We start from the raw sequence: 16,978 nt of genomic DNA, 5'->3' as shown, positions 1-16,978 counted from the left end.
CCCGAGCTCCTCGCTGACGTCCAGGCTGGAGCTCCAGGAGAAGCGCTCCACTGCCCCGTACTCCAGCCCCGCCAGGCCGGGCGGCAAAGCCTCCAGCTCGTAGGCACCCCGCTTCCTCCAGTACAGAAACATCCTGGGGCTGCGGCCGGGGGGCCCCCCGTAGCCGTGCCCGCCCCGACGGGGCCACCGGTGGGACTAACCGGGGGAGACCAGCTCCGGCTTTAAGAGTGGGTCCCGGTCTCTGGACAAGCGGTGCATTGACGCCGCCGGCGGGAGCCGCGGGGCGGCCGAGGGTGCTGCTGGAGGCTGCCCAGCGCCCGCGCGGGGGGCGCACAAAGGGCCTTTCTTCAGCCTCCTACAGACATTGCACAAATTTCACTTTCCACCGTCTATGGAAGACATTCGGCCACGGAGACAAGACGTGCTTGTGATGGAAAGAATCAGCATTAAGAAGGGGGCTGTTTGGCGGCTCTGCTGTCCGCCCGGCTTTTGAGGGGGCAGGAATGCGCCGCCCCGAGCTCCGGTTGTATCCCTGCACCCGTGGGCACACGGGGGCCCCCAGCTTGCACAGGGAAAACCAGGAATCTTCAGGGGGATTTTCCTCCTGCTAATCCAAGAAAGCATCAGATAGGGCATAAACCCCACAAAGACAAGATGGCACCTTGATACTACCCCATGCAAAACTGCCAGGCCAAGACCGTCCCAGCCTTGAAACTCACCACAGCATCTCCTTCCAGAGGCACCAGGTGCTTTTCAGAGTTTTGTTGCTTCTAGGCACCCTTTGCCAGAAACTCAGTCATAAATCACTACTGCAAAATAACAGATGCCAGTGTATTGCAAAATCAATCCAGCTTGATTTAGTGCATCCTTAATATTAAAAGTGCTAACAGATTTCCCACTGATCACAGAACAGTGTTCTTGGTGGGATGCTCCACTGAGGTTTATGCTCCAAAGCCCCCAGCCTCCCTGTTGTCCCTCTTCCCCTCAGGGAGCACCAGAAGCCAGTGAGGTTTGCCATTCCCAAGGCTGCAGCATCCACCTCTGGGCCCCAGCAGGCACTGGCACCCTCCCTCAAAATGTCCCAAACCGGGGGCAACTCAGCACACAGGGGTTACTCACTTGTTCCCTGGCTCTGAGGAACAGAGCCAACCTGGCATTCATTGCCATCAGCCAGGTAAGGTGAATGCTGGGGAACTGGTGACAACACCAATGGGGCTGATTTGCCACAGTGCTTTTAGTGTTGGGAATTTCTCCCATGTCCTTTGCCTATCTCACCTTTCCTGAAGCTTTTTCCAGCTACTCCCTCATGGCTTGAACTCCTGTCTCACCCCGCCTGAGATGCTTCCCCTGGCTGCACCATGGCCCCTTTATTTACTTTAGCCACTCTTCAGGCCACAATGCTAGCCAACTTCTTCCTCTGCTGCCAGACCCAGCCATATGGGGATAATTAGGCCTGGATTAAGTTTAACTCTTTACAAGGCTGCAACACTGCACAGGCCCTTGCAGCTCTTCTCCAGCTCTGTCCCCTCCTCACCTCTCAACCCAGTTTGTTTGTTTACAGCTGCTCGTTCCTGTAGTTCTAGGAAATCTTTTCCCAAACCAGATAAAAGCAATTTTGCAGATCACTCACACCCACAGCAGCCAGCAGCCAAAAAGCTCCGGCCCCAAGTGGCGCAGCACATTCCTCCTTCCTCTGCTTCCCTCCCTCCTCCACAGACCTGGCCCAGGGGATTTGAACTGGCACTAGGCGAGGGGGGCTGTATACTCCAGGGCTGGACTGTTCCCCAGTCTGGGCTGAGGCAGAGCCATGCCTCATTTTGCAGGAGCTGCTGTTAGAAGCCAGGTTACTTTAGCAGTCACAGATCCAGTAAGAGCCCAGCATGCTGGTATTGCTCATGTTTTCCAAAAACGTTCTCAACTTTAATGGAGGCACTCACCTCTGTGTCATTCCCACCACCTCCTGCTTCCCTTGGGAGCAAATTGCTAATTGACAAAGGGCAGGGAAGAAAAAGAAATAAAATTCCTGGGCCAGAGAAGATGGAGTCAGGTAAGGCCATGCACCCCAGTGCTCCATGCAGCACCTGGCTGTTAAGTCATGCCCCAATCCCATCCTGTTACAGCCTCTATCCATAGCACAGACCCTTAGAGCTGGGGCCACATCTAAGTCAGCCCAAGCTGCTCCCAGACTGGAGCAGCTCAGGCACTGAACTCACCCTGCAGCACAGATCTGCAGCTGGGACAGCACAGGGCAGAAGACAGCAGTCACAGTGGACAGACAGGGTGGGCTGTGACAGTGCAGCACTGAGTGGCTCCACTCCATTGTCTGTCACTCAGGAGGACAGGGACTCGCTATGGTGCACCTTCCTTCTTTCTCCTCTCCTTGACCAGCACGAGACCCAGCACCATGGATCAGTCAGTGCCAAAACCCCACCATGCAGCCAGGGGACAGTAAAGTCAGGGCACTGCGGATTGCTGACACCCAGAGCTCCCCAAGGGCCAGACAGGCAAGGGGAATAGGTCCTGACCAGAGTGTGTGCAATGGCAGCTGCCCTCACATGTGTCAGCCTAGGGCTAGGAAAAGATCCAAACCAGCCCAATGTTTACCATAGATATTTATTACAAAACACAAAAAATACAAATGGAACATACAAAACATTATCAAAACCGGCCCCACTGTAGCATCTACCTGCCCAGGGCCTCTTCAGCACCCAGGGCTCCTGCAACCACCTGAGGTCCCATATGAACAACCCCTGGTTGAGCACTCTGAGGTTTCAAGTGTAATCACGCTCATAGGGAAACTCCCTCCTCTTCAAAAACTGCTTCTTCTTCTTCAGTTTCCCTGAGCCCACGATACTGTAGTTGTAATCAGATGTGACGTAAGGGATCTCTCCCTCAATTCCTTGCTGGAAAATGAGAAAAATTAAACCAGAAACAACTTTAAGAACTTGTATCTTCAGAGGGGGAAGCACAGAGCTGATGGTGGGAAGGACCCAGTGATCACCAAACCCCACTTTGGCATCTGAAACACGAATAGAACATTCTGTTCTCCCAAGGTTTCTGTGCTTAAGGACAATTTCACTGAGAGATAACCATCTACTGATGCCCAGGCATCTCCCAGCACGCATCAGCCTCAGGAGTAAGAAAATGGAAAATCTGCCAGCCAGTTGTAGTTCAGTCAAGTCCCACCCCTCCCATGAACTCCTACCTGGCCCACAAGCACACAGTTAGGGATGGCAATGTTCCCAAGGAGCAGACAATTCACTAGTCTCAGATTCTCTGGAGGCACTGGTGTCAGGATGTGGTAAAGTTTCTTCTCCATATCAACCCCTCGGACAATTCCTAAAAAAACACATGCAAAGCTCAGTCACTAGGTATCCCTGCTCACTGGCACATCCCTACACATGATTAAGCATCAAAGTCCAAACTGGAACATTAAATTAAGTCACACAAGGAAACTGAGACAACTACTGGAATTCTGCAAAGGCTACGTGCAGTCTGCTTTTGAGAACGTGAACCAGAAAGTGAGTCACTGTGGAGTTCTGAAAAGCTCCAAGTGGCACTGTGCAAGGACATTCCCTACAGCTCTTACCACCTGTTAATCAAAGTCCAAGGACTTTGCAGTACAATCTCTAACAGCAGATAATACACCACACTCATTCCACTTCTCCAGCTGGTTTTAGAAGAGTAAGGTAATTCCATCAATCTGCAACCTGCCTGCAAAAACACGGCAGGTGAGAGCAGTAACTCCAGATGTGCTCACCGAAGCCCAGGCAGTCGCAGAGTGGTGTCTGTGTCAGCAGGACTGGCCCGTCAGTCTGGCTCCGGACTTCCTCTGGAATGCAGCAGAGCCCGACCCAGCTGGCATTCACCGCGTACATGATGTTGCTGGGAGCAACATCCGTGTGAATAACCCTGAGTGCGACAGCATTGAAAGGTACCTGAGGTGGAAAGCAGGAGAGAGAAAAGCGCTCATCAGCTCCACATGGATTCAGTTTGAGTTCAGAGGTAAGACCTTGCTGAGTACAGACCCTGCACACGCTCACACCACACCTACACACAGGCACTAATGCAGGGCACTCAAAGCAGTTTCTGCACCAACACCTGCACATGCAGAACACACAGCACACACGTACCACACCAGCACCTCAATAGAAGCCAAGCTTCCAGACACCTTGCATACAGTCACTCTGCAGATCAGTTTATCCCTCTTCTGAGAAATATATGCAGTAGAAATAGAACTGCCCATCACTTCAAGTTGGACTCTCTGCACACCCCTGCCACAAGCCATCCCAAAAAGCCCCTTTACCTGATATGGCACCAGGCTGTGCAGTGGGAGCACAGTCCCAATGTCTGGGCTCTGCAGGTGCCCCAAGTATCCCAGGATGGACATGTCACGCAGGATGCTGCTGTGCACTCGCCTGAAAGAACAACCCCGTGTCAAGTATAATTGTGCTTCTGTTCAGCCCACGGACTTCACAGAGCACTTAACATCCTACTTACACTTCACCTGCCACCCCTGCCTGAGGGAATTCTGGGTGGATATACAGCAGCTTGTGCTGTGGAGCTGACATGTCCTCTCCTTCAGGGTACTGCCAGCCCTCCATGCTGTCCGCTCCCAGCTGCTTGCACTTGGATTGCTGCTTGCCCTTGGTGTGCAGCCCAGCGCTGAAGTGGACATGCTCAGGTGTCAGCGGGGTCATGGCCTTCCAATCATAGATGTCCATCTGAACAATGTGGCTGGGTGACAACAGCCGGATGAGATCAATGAGAAGCATCAGCCCTTCACCTTCAGGAGCACAAGAAACACACAACTGCTGCTACTACTGCAACAGGTGGGACAGCAGCGTTAGCTCAGGGCAGAGGTGCTGCGAGTTCCTGTTCCACATGGTCCTGTGCCACCGTTACCTCCCTCCCACACCTCTCCAGAGCAGATTGACCCCATTTACCTTTCACCCAGCCCATGGTGTTGATGACTAGAGGCACTTCTTTCTTGTAGCAGCTGAACACGTATTTCACAACATCAAGGTACCTCTCTGTGTCCTGCTCACAGCTGGTCTGACCGTAATAGACCATCTTACGGGGCATCTGCTGGTGAGTGAAGGGGGGACCTGGCAAAGAGAGCACCAAACATCCAGGGCCTTCCCCAAGTCAAACCAAAACACTCCCACCCCTTAGCACCCACATAGCTCTTCTCCTGAAATAATCCACGCTCTTCCTACATGCCAGTAGTCCTCCTTGCACAGCCTGCAAGTAGGGGAAATTGGTCTGCCACTTGCAGGCTGGGAGTTTTGCTTGTTTCAGGTTAATATTGGGTGTGATTTTTTGTTTGAAATCACTGCTTACACACTTGCAAATCTTTGAAGAACAGTTTATGACAAAGCAGTTAAGCAGCAAATCAGCCTGGCCACATCCTTTTAGACAGTGACCCAAATTTGCAAGTCTACAAACACCAGTAGTTTCCTGGACTCTGTTTTCTCCACTCATCAGAACAGCCCAAATTTGTCCACATCCGCTTTGGATTTCTCAAGTTAGTTTTATCTATAGATACATATTTTTCCCAAGGAGAACTTTCACATCTCAAAGGTGAGACACACCTCAGCATGCATTAGCACCTCCACAACCTGGTCTCTCTTTACAGCAGACAAAATGAGCAGAAGAACAGCTCCATGTTACTCAGGAAGCTTGAATGTCCCTACATGAGAACTCAAACATCCCTTGGTTTATTCTTTCCAGGAAACTCTGACAGCTGTGGCAGCAGCTTCCCCTGAAGCAGAGCCTCTGCCTAGAACACCCTGTTTGTTTCAGAAACGGAACAGGCCTCTGGTAACCACAGAAGCAGCGGAACACGTACCCAGAATGGGCTCCGTGACGCTGCTCAGGGACACGCACCCGGGCGGCGTGAATTCCGTCTGGCCGATGTCACACTCCATGTACTCGACCACAGGAAGGCTGCAGGGAGGACTGTGTGTTAGCATCCACCAAAAGAACTGTAGCATAACCTGAACATATCAGAAGAGCAGTCTGATTTTGTTCCAGGTTGCAAAGCTGAAAATCATTAATAAAAAAGCTCTCCTTCTGTCAACCACAGTCAGGGTGCATTTTTAAGCATTGTAACTCCTCTACTGAACCCAAACTGCTTGGTGCCCAATGTGCTCCTACGTTCCAAGGCAGCAGTTTAACAGTATTTAAAGAGAAATGTTCAGAAGACAACTTTTCTGAAATCACTCAAGACAAGAATGCCTGTTTTTCTGAATTTTTGTGTTTAAAAGCTATACATCTTCCAATTCTGATGGCTCTTCTGAGAGACCTATCAAACATTAGTTTCTTCTTTCTTCCTTTTCCTAAATCTCATGCAGCACTTAAAAGCTTGTAGAACATGGAAAGACTCACCGGTTCAGTAACAGGTTAATTAGGTATCTGTTAAATGTTGATTTCCCAGTGCTTTTTGGGCCACACACCAGCACCACAGGGACACCTTCATCTTCCGCTAGAAAGAAAAGCAGAGTGTGAACTGGACTGATATTATCATCACTGACCCACCCTAGGCAATGTCTAAGCTCTAGATACACATTCTTTATACAGAAAAATGTGACCCTCAATCAGCACGAACTAGTCAGGGCACTCTTTCAACTTTAACTCATGAAAAGCCTCACGAATTTTCTTTTTTTTCCAGCTACCAAAGCTCCAACCTGGCCAAAGGCCTGCACTCACCACAGCAGGCCTGGATCAGCTCCTCCAGCGCCAGGCACATGCTCTCCGAAACCAGCATCCCGCGGTCGGGGCCGCACTTCACGATGCCCACGGACGCCAGGACGGCATCCTCCGGCGTGAAGTAAGACTCCTCCTTTTTCTAGGCGAGAGGGTGAGCACTCAGCACAGGATGCGTGAGGCCAAGGCCTGGGCGCTGACAGGCGCGGCCGCCGCCGGCTCTGGACGGGCGGTGCGGGAACAGCGCAGGGCGCAGTGAGCAGCCCGCCGCCTCACCTGGGGCTCGAAAACCCGCGACAGCGGTGGGTGGCTCAGCAGGAATCGCGTCACCGGCGTGTCCAGGTGCTCCAGCAGCACCACGGCGCAGTCGGGTGAGAACCGCGACATCACCTTCACCCGTACCTCTGCAAGAGGGGAGTGCCGCCATCACCCTCAGCCCGCGAAATGGCACCCGCCCGCTCCGCAGCGCCCCGCGCACAAAATGGCCGCCCCCCGCACCGCCCGTGAAATGGCGTCCGCCCGCGACCCCGTCCCGTCCCGCTCCGCACTCACGGCGACGGACGCGGTGCGAGCGCATGGCGGCGCGGGCGGCGGCGCGCAGCTGGCGGAGGGCGGCGGCGGGCGGCCGGGCACCGGGCAGCGCCTCCAGGCTGAGCGCGCAGTGCGTGGCCGGCGAGAAGACCGGCAGTCCCGGGTGGTGCGAGGCCACAGCGAAGCCCAGCAGGCGGACGGCACCGTAGAGGCATTGCAGGCGGCACTTGCCGGTGAAGGTCAGCGTCTGCAGGACAGAGCGGGCGATCAAGCAGTGCGGGGCGCGGCGGGACCGGCGCGCTGCGGGCGCTGCTCACCTGCCGCGGGGCCAGCAGCAGCACGGCCGTGCCCTCCGCCGCCTCCACAGCCACCAGCCCCGGCTCAGCCGGCGGCACCATCCCGATGCGAGTGAAGGAGGCGGCGAACTCCCGCCAGGCCGCCTCCGCCCGCCTCCCGCGGGCCACAGCGCGGGCCGGAGCACGGACCGGAGCCCGGCGGGGGCGGAAGCGCCGCGCGGGCATGACCGCGGAGCCTCCTCCGCCTCCCGGGGCCGCCCCTCGCCCCGCCCGGTGCCAGGCCCCGCCCGCCGCCGCCGCCCGGTTAAGAGCCGCCCGCGCGGCGCGGTGCGGGGCTGCCCTGCCATGCCGCCGCCCGCGCTGCTCCGCCTGTGCCTCTGCGCGGCTGCTGCCACCGCCTTCTCGTTCACCCTCGGCGGCGATCACCGCCTGGCTGGGCTGTTCCCGCTGCACACCGCGCCGCGCCGGGATGCTGCCAGCCTGCTCGTGCGCGGCTGTGATGAGTGAGTGCCCGTGCTGCCCGTGCCCCCAACACGCTGTCCTGCCTAACAACCACTCTCGATTCCATAGCGCTGCCTTCAAGAGCCACGGCTACTGCCTGTCCCAGGCCATGCGCTTTGCCGTGGAGGAGATCAACAACTCCAGCACGCTGCTCCCCAATGTCACCCTGGGCTACGAAATCTACGACACCTGTTCTGAGCCTACCAACTTCCACGCCACGCTGTGTGCCCTTGCTCGTAAAGGGAGGCAGGATGTCCAGGTGCTCCCCAGTTTCCAACACTATGAACCCCAGGCTGTGGCTGTCATTGGCCCTGACAGCAGTCGGCTGGCCCTCACCACAGCCGCTGTTCTCAGCCTCTTTCTTGTTCCAGAGGTAAGTGCAGCTCCTGCGGCTCATGAAAAACAGGGATCCAAATGAGTGATGGTTTCAGGGAGGGTGGGCTTAGAGCTTGAGGAACCTGGTAGAGCTGGAAATGCAGCCCCTCTGTGTGTGCTGTTGCAATATCCTTCCCAGGCAGTTGGTGGGCTGGCTTGCCATCTATCACTGCTTTTTCCTGCTTCAGCATGCTTGGCACTGGGTCTACTGCCTACCCAGCTCTGAAAAGGTTGCTTGTGCCATTAGCTCTCAGGGGTGCAGCTGCCTAGGCCAGCGCATCCCCCTTTCCCCTGGCTCCCTTTGCAGATCAGCTACGAAGCCTCCACGGAGTCGCTGAGCCTGAAGCGGCTGTACCCCTCTTTCCTGCGCACCATCCCCAGCGACAGGCAGCAGGTGAAGGCCATCTTCTTGCTGCTGCAGCACTTTGGCTGGACCTGGGTGGTGTTGCTGGGCAGCGACAACACCTACGGCAGGGCCAGCCTAGATGCCCTGCAGGAGCTGCTGACTGCAAACGATGTGTGTGTGGCCTACCGAGGCACCATCCCCGTCAACTCAGACGCCAGCAACCCAGAGCTTCACAACCTGGTCCGAATCCTCACAGATGTCAAGGTCAATGTCACTGTTGTGTTCTCCACCAGAGGAAGCGTTCTGCCGTTCTTCGAGGTGGTGGTCCAGAGGAACATCACGGGTATGGTGTGGGTGGCCTCTGAAGACTGGTCTTTGGCTCAAAGTATCTGGCAGGTGCCTGGCATCCAGAACATTGGTTTGGTGTTTGGGATGGCAGTTGAGAAGCCAGAGTCCACGATGCTGGAACGCTTTGAAGCTTGGAAGATGTCGGAGAAAGGTGCTGAGACTGAGTGTGCCAGCAGTGCAGAGGCAGGCAGGGAATCTGGGGGGAACACGCAGCTGGACTGCATCCAGTGCTGCACTGGCTGCCGTGCACTTGCCACTGTCCCTGACATGTACGATGCTCAAGGCTCCTTCAGCGTATACTCGGCTGTATATGCCGTGGCCTATGGTCTCCACGACCTACTGGGCTGTGCCTCGGGGGCCTGCAGCAAAGGCACTGTCTATCCCTGGCAGGTAAGAGCAACCTTGTGGAAGAAGATCCATGAGGATCCTTTCCCACAAGGAAAGATTTTTCCATTGTGCCCAAAGGTTTCCTGTCTTTCCCAAAGGCTCAAATACCAGCTGAAGACCCTCAGCTTCAGCTGCCCATCACAGTCAGAGCAGCCAAGACCTAGATCTAGACTCCATCCTAGGTCACTTGTTCCTTTACCACCAGCCCCTCACTGGATGGGATTTCCTGCAGATGATAGGGGACTAGAAAGCAGCTGCAGGACAGAGGAAGCATTGTCCAGGCACATCTCCCTCCCAATGGCAGGAGTCATGCCATTGGAAGGGCTCCTCTCTCACCCTTCTGTTTTACAGCTCCTACAAAAGATTAAGCAAGTAAACTTCACCTTGTACAAGAGCCAAATCTCTTTTGATGCCAATGGTGACATTCATAAAGGCTATGACATTATTATGTGGAAGTGGAGGGGCCCAAACTGGGCTTCTGATGTGATAGGAACCTTCCGTGTGAACCCTGACAGACTGAGCATTGACCCAGACAAAATCCTGTGGCACACAGAAGATGGCCAGGTACTGTTCTGCACCCAGGTCTTGTTTATTGCTCACTTCTGAGCTGACTGCACCCCAATGCCACCAGTTCTGGGGTGTTTCCTCATAGCAGGGCAAAATTGAGGGAGTGGTGGCGGGGAGGGGGTGCCAGAGTGCTGCTGAGCCTGAACTGTGCTGCTGCCTGCCAGCCTGACCCAGTCTGTGCTCCTGGCAGGCTCCCAGCTCGGTGTGCTCTGAGCCCTGTGAGCCAGGGGAGATGCGGCTGCAGCAGAGCCGCCACAAATGCTGCTTCAGCTGTGTGGCCTGTCCCTCGGGAACCTTCCTGAACAAATCGGGTCAGTACACCCCAGGGTCTGCTCCTGCCCCTTCCTCCTCTGCCCACATCCTGCCTCCTGCTCCTGCCTCACCATTCCTAGCCTCTCTCTTCCTGTGGTCAGTAAAACCTCCAAGCTGACTGAAGGCAGTGGGTCTGGCTCCTGTTTGCTTACCAGTGGGTATGCAAAGCCCATGCTCTGTGCTTTCTGGGGAGTACTGCCCCAGGGAAAGGGGATGTCCGTCCTGGTAGCTGTTTCCTGCACCACATCCTCTGCCAGGGAAATTCAACCTAGTGGTTGCCTTTGTGCCCCAGATGGCACACAGGGCTTCCGCACTACGTGGTCATCAGCACCTGGCATATGGAAATGTCTCCTTCCTCAGGATCACCAGCCACAATGACAAACTCCTTCCTGGCAGCTAGTCCCTCAACACCCTTGGTCTGTGGAGCGGGCAAGGGCAGCTCTGGGGACAGTGGGAGCAGAAAGCATCCCTACATGGTACTGTCCCATCCAACAGCAGCTGCTGCAGATCCTTCCTAGGTTACTGCTGATGCATGGGGCCCTTCCCACCCACACCCCCATGGCCCTGAGCCTCACATAGCCGAGCCCCTGTCTCAGCCCAGGCCATGGATTTTGGGAGAGTTCACAGGATGAATTTTAGGTGGGGGGTCTTTTGGGAAAAGAGCCCCCTCTGCTACCCCAGGCCAGGGAGCGCTCGCAGGAAGGAGCAAACGTGATGGATGAGCAGAGCCCAGGGAGCTGTGGGCTGGGCTCTGCACCGCAGCAGAACTCTTACCAGGTGTGAGGCGTGTGAGGTGTCCATATCCTCCGCAGACCCCTTTGACTGCCAGGCCTGTGGCTTGGACGAATGGGCCCCAGCAGGGAGCGAGGTCTGCTTCAACCGCACCGTGGAGTTCCTGTCCTGGTCTGAGCCCCTCTCCTGGGCGCTGCTGGCCCTGGCTGTTCTTCTCATGCTGCTCATAGTGGCGCTGGCTGTCCTGTTCGCCCTCAACGCCTCCACACCTGTGGTCAAGTCTGCGGGCGGGAAGACGTGTTTCCTCATGCTGGGCTCCTTGGCCTGCACCTGCAGCAGCCTCTTCTGCTACTTTGGCGAGCCCTCGCGGGTGGCGTGCCTCCTGCGGGTGCCGCTCTTTGGCATCAGCTTCACCGTGTTCCTCTCGTGCGTGGCGACCCGCTCCTTCCAGATCCTCTGTATCTTCAAGCTGAACGCGCGCTGCCCCGCGCTCTACGAGGCGTGGATGCGGCGCCAGGGGCCGGTGCTGTTCGTGGCCGCCAGCACGGCGGCACAAGCGGTGCTGTGCGTGGTCACCGAGGCCGCCAGCCCCTCGGTGCCGCGCCGGGAGTACAGCGCGCGGGACGAGTGGGTGGTGCTGGAGTGCGGCCACAACGCCGCGGCCGACGCTGTCATCGTCTACACCGTGCTGCTCAGCGCCGGCTGCTTCGTGCTCAGCTACGCGGGCACCGACCTGCCCGCCGCCTACAACGAGGCCAAGAGCCTGACCGTGAGCCTGCTGCTGCACCTGGGCTGCTCGGCCGCCGTGCTCTGCTCGCAGGGCGCGCTGCGCGGCCGGGCCGAGGCGGCGGCGCGGGTACTCAGCACGCTGGGTACGCTCGCAGCGCTGCTGGGCGGGTACTTCGTGCCGCGGGCCTTCATCATCCTGCTGCGGCCGCACCAAAACACGGCCGAACACTTCCAGATGGCCATCCAGGAGTACACGCGCCGCCGGGCCGCCGCCTGAGCCGCGGGGCTCGGACCCGCACCGCGCCTCCGCCGCCGCGGGGTCCGACCCTCGGCCCCGGCCGCGCGCTCTGAGCGTCACTGCCGGCGGCCGCTGACGCCACGTCCGGCGGTGGCGGCTACCGGTGGGCGCCGGTGCTCGGCCATGGCGGCGGCGGCGGCGCACAGCGTGCGGGTGCTGCGGGAGCTGAACCGGCAGCGCGCAGCCGGGCAGTTCTGCGACGCGACGCTCGGCGTGGGCGGCCGCGAGTTCCGCGCGCACTGGCCGGTGCTCGCCAGCTGCTCCCGCTTCTTCCGCGCGCGCGGCCCCGGCGGGCCCGTGGCGCTGCCCGACGGCCTCGCCGACACCTTCCAGCTGCTGCTCGACTTCTTCTACACGGGCCGCCTGGCGCTCACGGCGCACAACCGCGCCCGCCTGCTGGCGGCCGCCGAGCAGCTCGGCGTGCCCGATGCCGTGGCGCTGTGCCGCGCTTTCCGCCCGCGGCCCCGCCGCGCCGCCGACCGCCCGGAGCCCGCGGCGGCCCCGCAGCCCGGCGGGCAGGCGGTGCGTGAGGGGGGCGGGAAGGGGACGGCGGGGCCCGGCGGGGAGGCGGCGCCGTGACGCCGCTGTTCCCTCGCAGGGCTCCCCCTCAGCCCCGGAGGAGGCGGCGGTGGGTGGCGGCGGGCGGGGGGACGGCGACGCCGAGCCCCTTCCCGAGAACAAGGTGCTGCGGAGCAAAAAGAGCCCCCCCGCTCCGGGAAAGGCACCGGCGAGCAGAAAAGGTACAGCGGTGCCGGTCGAGTGCCCCACATGTCATAAAACCTTCCTCAGCAAATATTACCTTAAAGTGCACAACAGGTAAACGCTCCGGTTTCTTCTTTGCCTTGCACGCGGGGGACGCGCCGCCCCGAAGGCTCGGCCCCTTCCCGGGAGGGGGGAAAGGGCAGCCCAGTTTCTGACAGCTGGTCCCAATACCTCGGCATTCCCCGGGGTGTAAAGGAGGGTCTCCGCTTCCCCTGGGAGTGCTCTGGTCTGGGGGAGGGTTATATGTCAATGAAAGGCGTCCCAGAGCTGCAGCGACTGCCCTGAGCTGTGGCTCAGGAAGGCCATGTGAGGGGCTCCTCGGGAGCTGCACTGGCTGCAGGTGGGAGATGGCAAATCCTCCCGGGCTGGGGGGGGGAGTTTCTGAGGTTGCAGGGGACATATGGCTCGGTTTTATGTGGAGCTTCAGGGTGGACCACCGAGAGCAGGGCATGGCCCTGCAATGAGAACTCAAGCTTTGCTTCATTTGTGTTGGGGAAGACTCTTGGCCCTGCAGAAATGGTGGTCCATGGAGCGTAACAGGCACTGACAGCTGTGCTATTGAGGGGACACAAAGGTGGCGTAAAAACAGCTGTAGGGCACCGTGGGGGTGGGGAGAAATACCCACTTCACCCTTCCCTGTGACCTCCTGGGCCTGACTGTGTAGATGTTGTTGGCAGGCAGTGATGGGATTCTGTATTTGCATACCCCAAGGAAACACACTGGAGAGAAGCCATTTGAGTGTTCCAAGTGTGGCAAATGTTACTTTAGAAAAGAGAATCTCCTGGAACACGAAGCCAGGAACTGCATGAACCGATCGGAACAGGTAGGCCCAGGAGCTTCCCTGCTGGGCTGGAATGTAGCTGCCATGTGGCTGGCAGGAGGGGAATTGGAGCCTTTTCCCAGTCCCAGCCCATGCTCAGTTCCAAACAGGCCCCATGTCAGCATTGTGTGGCACATGTTCCATGGCCGGGATCCCCTCAGTCAGGGCCCCTGTGGCTGGGACTCATGCCTAATGCACAACACAGCCCTCACTTTCAGCACACTATCACTGTACTACTATACAACATTTGGCTCCTGTGGGTATGGGCTGAATGCTGTAGCCGGGTGTCAGTGCCATGTGCTGGGCAGGGGGCTGAGCTGTGGGCTCCAGGTCAGACTCTGGGTCCTGCAGAAGCAAACATCCCCCTGTTTCTCACAGGTATTCACATGCTCGGCCTGCCCAGAGGTGTTTAAGCGGCGGATGGAGCTGCGACTGCACATGGTGTCACACACTGGGGAGATGCCATACAAGGTCAGCAGGGCCTGCATCCAACATCCCTATGGATGTTGCTGGATACTGGCATAGATCAGGGGCAAGCCTTTCCCTTCTAGGGCAGCTCAGCCCATCAAGAGACGAGTGCACCAGTTCCTTTCTTTTGTCCATGATAGCACACTCAAAGTTGTCTCTGAACCAAAATGTGATCCAGGGAGGCACCACAGCCAAAGGCTTCCGGTAGCTGTACCAAGAATCTGTGTTCTATTCCCCCACTGGTCTTCTCCTTGCTTTGAAACCACTCTTTGGGGGCAGCAGGAAGGTGACTCCATTCTCCTGTCTTGCAGTGCTCCTCCTGCTCACAGCAGTTCATGCAGAAGAAGGACCTGCAGAGCCACATGATAAAGCTGCACGGCGCACCCAAGCCCCATGCGGTAGGGACCGGGGGTGTTGGGGAGGGTGTGATCCTGACTTGAGGATCTGGCCTAAGGAATGGCACAATATTATGTTGGGCTCTGTCAATGAGGGGGTGGGGCACAGAGCTACTGGAATTTGGCTCTTTTAGGTACAGATCCAAGCACTGACCAGCACTTCATCTCTGTTGGGCTGTCCTGTCTCACTAGGTGTCTGAGCTGGGGGTGCTGCCTTGGCTTCTGCAGGAGCAGCTGAGGAAAGGCCGGGTGTGAGTGGGACTGGGGTGGGTGTTCCCCAACCCTAACACCCTCCTCTCCTGTGGCCTTGCAGTGCTCAACCTGCTCCAAGTGCTTTCTGTCCCGGACAGAGCTGCGCCTGCACGAGGCCTTCAAGCACCGCGGAGAGAAGCTGTTTGTGTGTGAGGAGTGCGGGCACAGGGCCTCGAGCCGCAATGGCCTCCAGATGCACATCAAAGCTAAGCACAGGTACAGTGTGACCCGTGTCCTCTCTCATGTCACCCTGGCTCTCCTGCCTGCAGTCTCTGCTGCACAGGCTTCAGGGTTGGTTGAAAGTCACCCTCTTCCCAGAGGGGCTGAAGCTGGAGGCAGAGGTGACAGTGACATTTCCCTGCCCACAGGAATGAGCGGCCCTATGTGTGTGAGTTCTGTCACCATGCCTTCACGCAGAAAGCCAACCTCAACATGCACCTGCGCACACACACTGGCGAGAAGCCCTTCCAGTGCCATCTCTGCGGCAAGACCTTCCGGACACAAGGTACCCCTGGCTGTGGCATGTCAAGCCAAGTGCTGTGCTCCAGCATCCAAGACCTCCAGAAAGCAGCTTCCCCCGGAGCAAAGCCATGCTCTTGAGTGCAGGCTGATACCAAGAAAAGCACATTTCTGTCACCTGCACTGTTCTTACGGCACAGAACGGGAATGAGCTGGTGTTGTTCATTACGCTTAGCTGGAGCAGGCAGCTACTGCTTGTGCTGTTCTTGCCTTCTTGGCCAGCCTAACAGCCCCTGGGATGGGGTGCATGGGCTGTGCTTCTGACTGGCCTCTCTCCCCATCTCCCCCGTTAATGGCAGCGAGTCTGGACAAGCACAACCGGACGCACACCGGGGAGCGGCCGTTCAGCTGCGAGTTCTGTGAGCAGCGTTTCACGGAGAAGGGGCCGCTGCTGAGGCATGTCGCGAGCCGGCACCAGGAGGGGCGGCCCCACTTCTGCCACATCTGCGGGAAGACATTCAAAGGTAACATGCTCTCGGGAGGTTCTGCAGGAGCTGCCTCCTTCCCGTGGGTGGGTTGGCACTGCTTTGATCCTGTATGACACAGAACTGCTGCCAACAGGCTCTTGTTTCCCTTCCCAGCGGTAGAACAGCTGCGTGTTCATGTTCGCCGGCACAAGGGAGTGAGGAAGTTTGAGTGCATCGAGTGTGGCTACAAATTCACACGGCAGGTGAGGCCTTCTCTGGCTCCAGGGTCCCCATGCTGCACTGGGGCGCCAGCCCTCACAGGGTCTCTCCACATTCCTCTTCTTTTGCAGGCTCATTTAAGGCGCCACATGGAGATCCACGACCGAGTGGAGAACTATAACCCTCGACAGCGGAAGCTGCGGAACCTCATCATCGAGGATGAGAAGGATGTGATGGTGGTGCTGCAGCCACCGCCAGAGCTGGAGGTGGGCTCAGCCGAGGTGATCGTGGAGTCACTGGCCCGTGGGCCACTGCCCGAGGAGGTCCCTGCACAGAAACTCTGTTCAAATGAGAACTTCTCCCCTGCAGACGTGATTGAGCAATCACTTATTATAACCACAACGATTCCTGAAGACTGTGAGACGTAGTGTTGCCACCCATCCCCTTACACTGCAACAGAGTAAAGCATTAAGCTGACCCATTTTCTGCCACACTTGTTCTTTTGAGCCCCTCCCCTCCTTTTCTGCCGATGTCCAATTCCAGGCGACAGGGAAAGAAAGTCATCATGATGTTGTGACTGAGTGTCAGATGAAGAAGTGTCTCAGAACGGTCACTCCAGTCAGTGTCCATGTGTGGTGTGCAGTGGGATGGGACTGACCTCCCTGTGTCATACTGATTCACTTTCTGATGCAGGAGGAGTTGGTGCTGCCCTCCCCTTTCCTCCAGCCCTCTCACCCTGCCTGTGATTAAAGCTCTCCTTCCCCCACAGAGAGCAGCTCTGCCCATTCCTTAACTCCTCCTTTTAACTTGTGCCTTATTTCTCCTTTGTTTTGCTAAGCTTTTGTCAGTTGCTCTTTCTTTCCCCCATTAAAGGCAGAGCATGACCCTCATCTGCTCAGCAGTGGGATGAGTGAGCTGTGAGTTCACTTGAAACACACTCCAGGAGACACAAAGTTCCTGTGCTCACATGTGGAGTTGTACTCTGTCCCAAATAACCCAATCCAGG

General features: G+C 57.4%; 3 protein-coding genes across 3 annotated transcripts; 2 read left to right on the top strand and 1 right to left on the bottom strand.

Annotated features, from left to right (window-relative positions):
* Nucleotides 1-2,594: 2,594 nt before the first annotated feature.
* Nucleotides 2,595-7,789, bottom strand: NOL9 (nucleolar protein 9). Its single transcript, XM_056508366.1, has 12 exons — nt 7,557-7,789; nt 7,261-7,486; nt 6,985-7,112; nt 6,712-6,850; nt 6,391-6,487; nt 5,852-5,949; nt 4,947-5,108; nt 4,501-4,786; nt 4,307-4,418; nt 3,761-3,938; nt 3,206-3,339; nt 2,595-2,903 (listed from the first exon to the last, which is right to left on the bottom strand). The coding sequence occupies exons 1-12, from the start codon at nt 7,758-7,760 to the stop codon at nt 2,772-2,774; spliced, it is 1,896 nt and encodes a 631-aa protein (XP_056364341.1). The 5' UTR covers nt 7,761-7,789; the 3' UTR covers nt 2,595-2,771.
* An 8-nt stretch (nt 7,790-7,797) lies between these two features.
* Nucleotides 7,798-12,190, top strand: TAS1R1 (taste 1 receptor member 1). Its single transcript, XM_056508371.1, has 6 exons — nt 7,798-8,038; nt 8,106-8,409; nt 8,719-9,495; nt 9,844-10,056; nt 10,250-10,370; nt 11,184-12,190. Exons 1-6 carry the CDS (start codon nt 7,881-7,883, stop codon nt 12,107-12,109), a joined length of 2,499 nt encoding a protein of 832 aa, XP_056364346.1. The 5' UTR covers nt 7,798-7,880; the 3' UTR covers nt 12,110-12,190.
* A 4-nt stretch (nt 12,191-12,194) lies between these two features.
* ZBTB48 (zinc finger and BTB domain containing 48) lies at nt 12,195-16,449 on the top strand. Its single transcript, XM_056508368.1, has 10 exons — nt 12,195-12,652; nt 12,729-12,946; nt 13,604-13,715; nt 14,091-14,183; nt 14,492-14,578; nt 14,889-15,043; nt 15,196-15,332; nt 15,646-15,810; nt 15,928-16,016; nt 16,104-16,449. The coding sequence occupies exons 1-10, from the start codon at nt 12,254-12,256 to the stop codon at nt 16,398-16,400; spliced, it is 1,752 nt and encodes a 583-aa protein (XP_056364343.1). The 5' UTR covers nt 12,195-12,253; the 3' UTR covers nt 16,401-16,449.
* Nucleotides 16,450-16,978: the final 529 nt, after the last annotated feature.

This window comes from Oenanthe melanoleuca, chromosome 21, assembly GCF_029582105.1.
Source record: "Oenanthe melanoleuca isolate GR-GAL-2019-014 chromosome 21, OMel1.0, whole genome shotgun sequence".
Classification (NCBI taxonomy): Eukaryota; Metazoa; Chordata; class Aves; order Passeriformes; family Muscicapidae; genus Oenanthe; species Oenanthe melanoleuca.
This window is presented reverse-complemented; position numbering and strand designations above follow the sequence as displayed.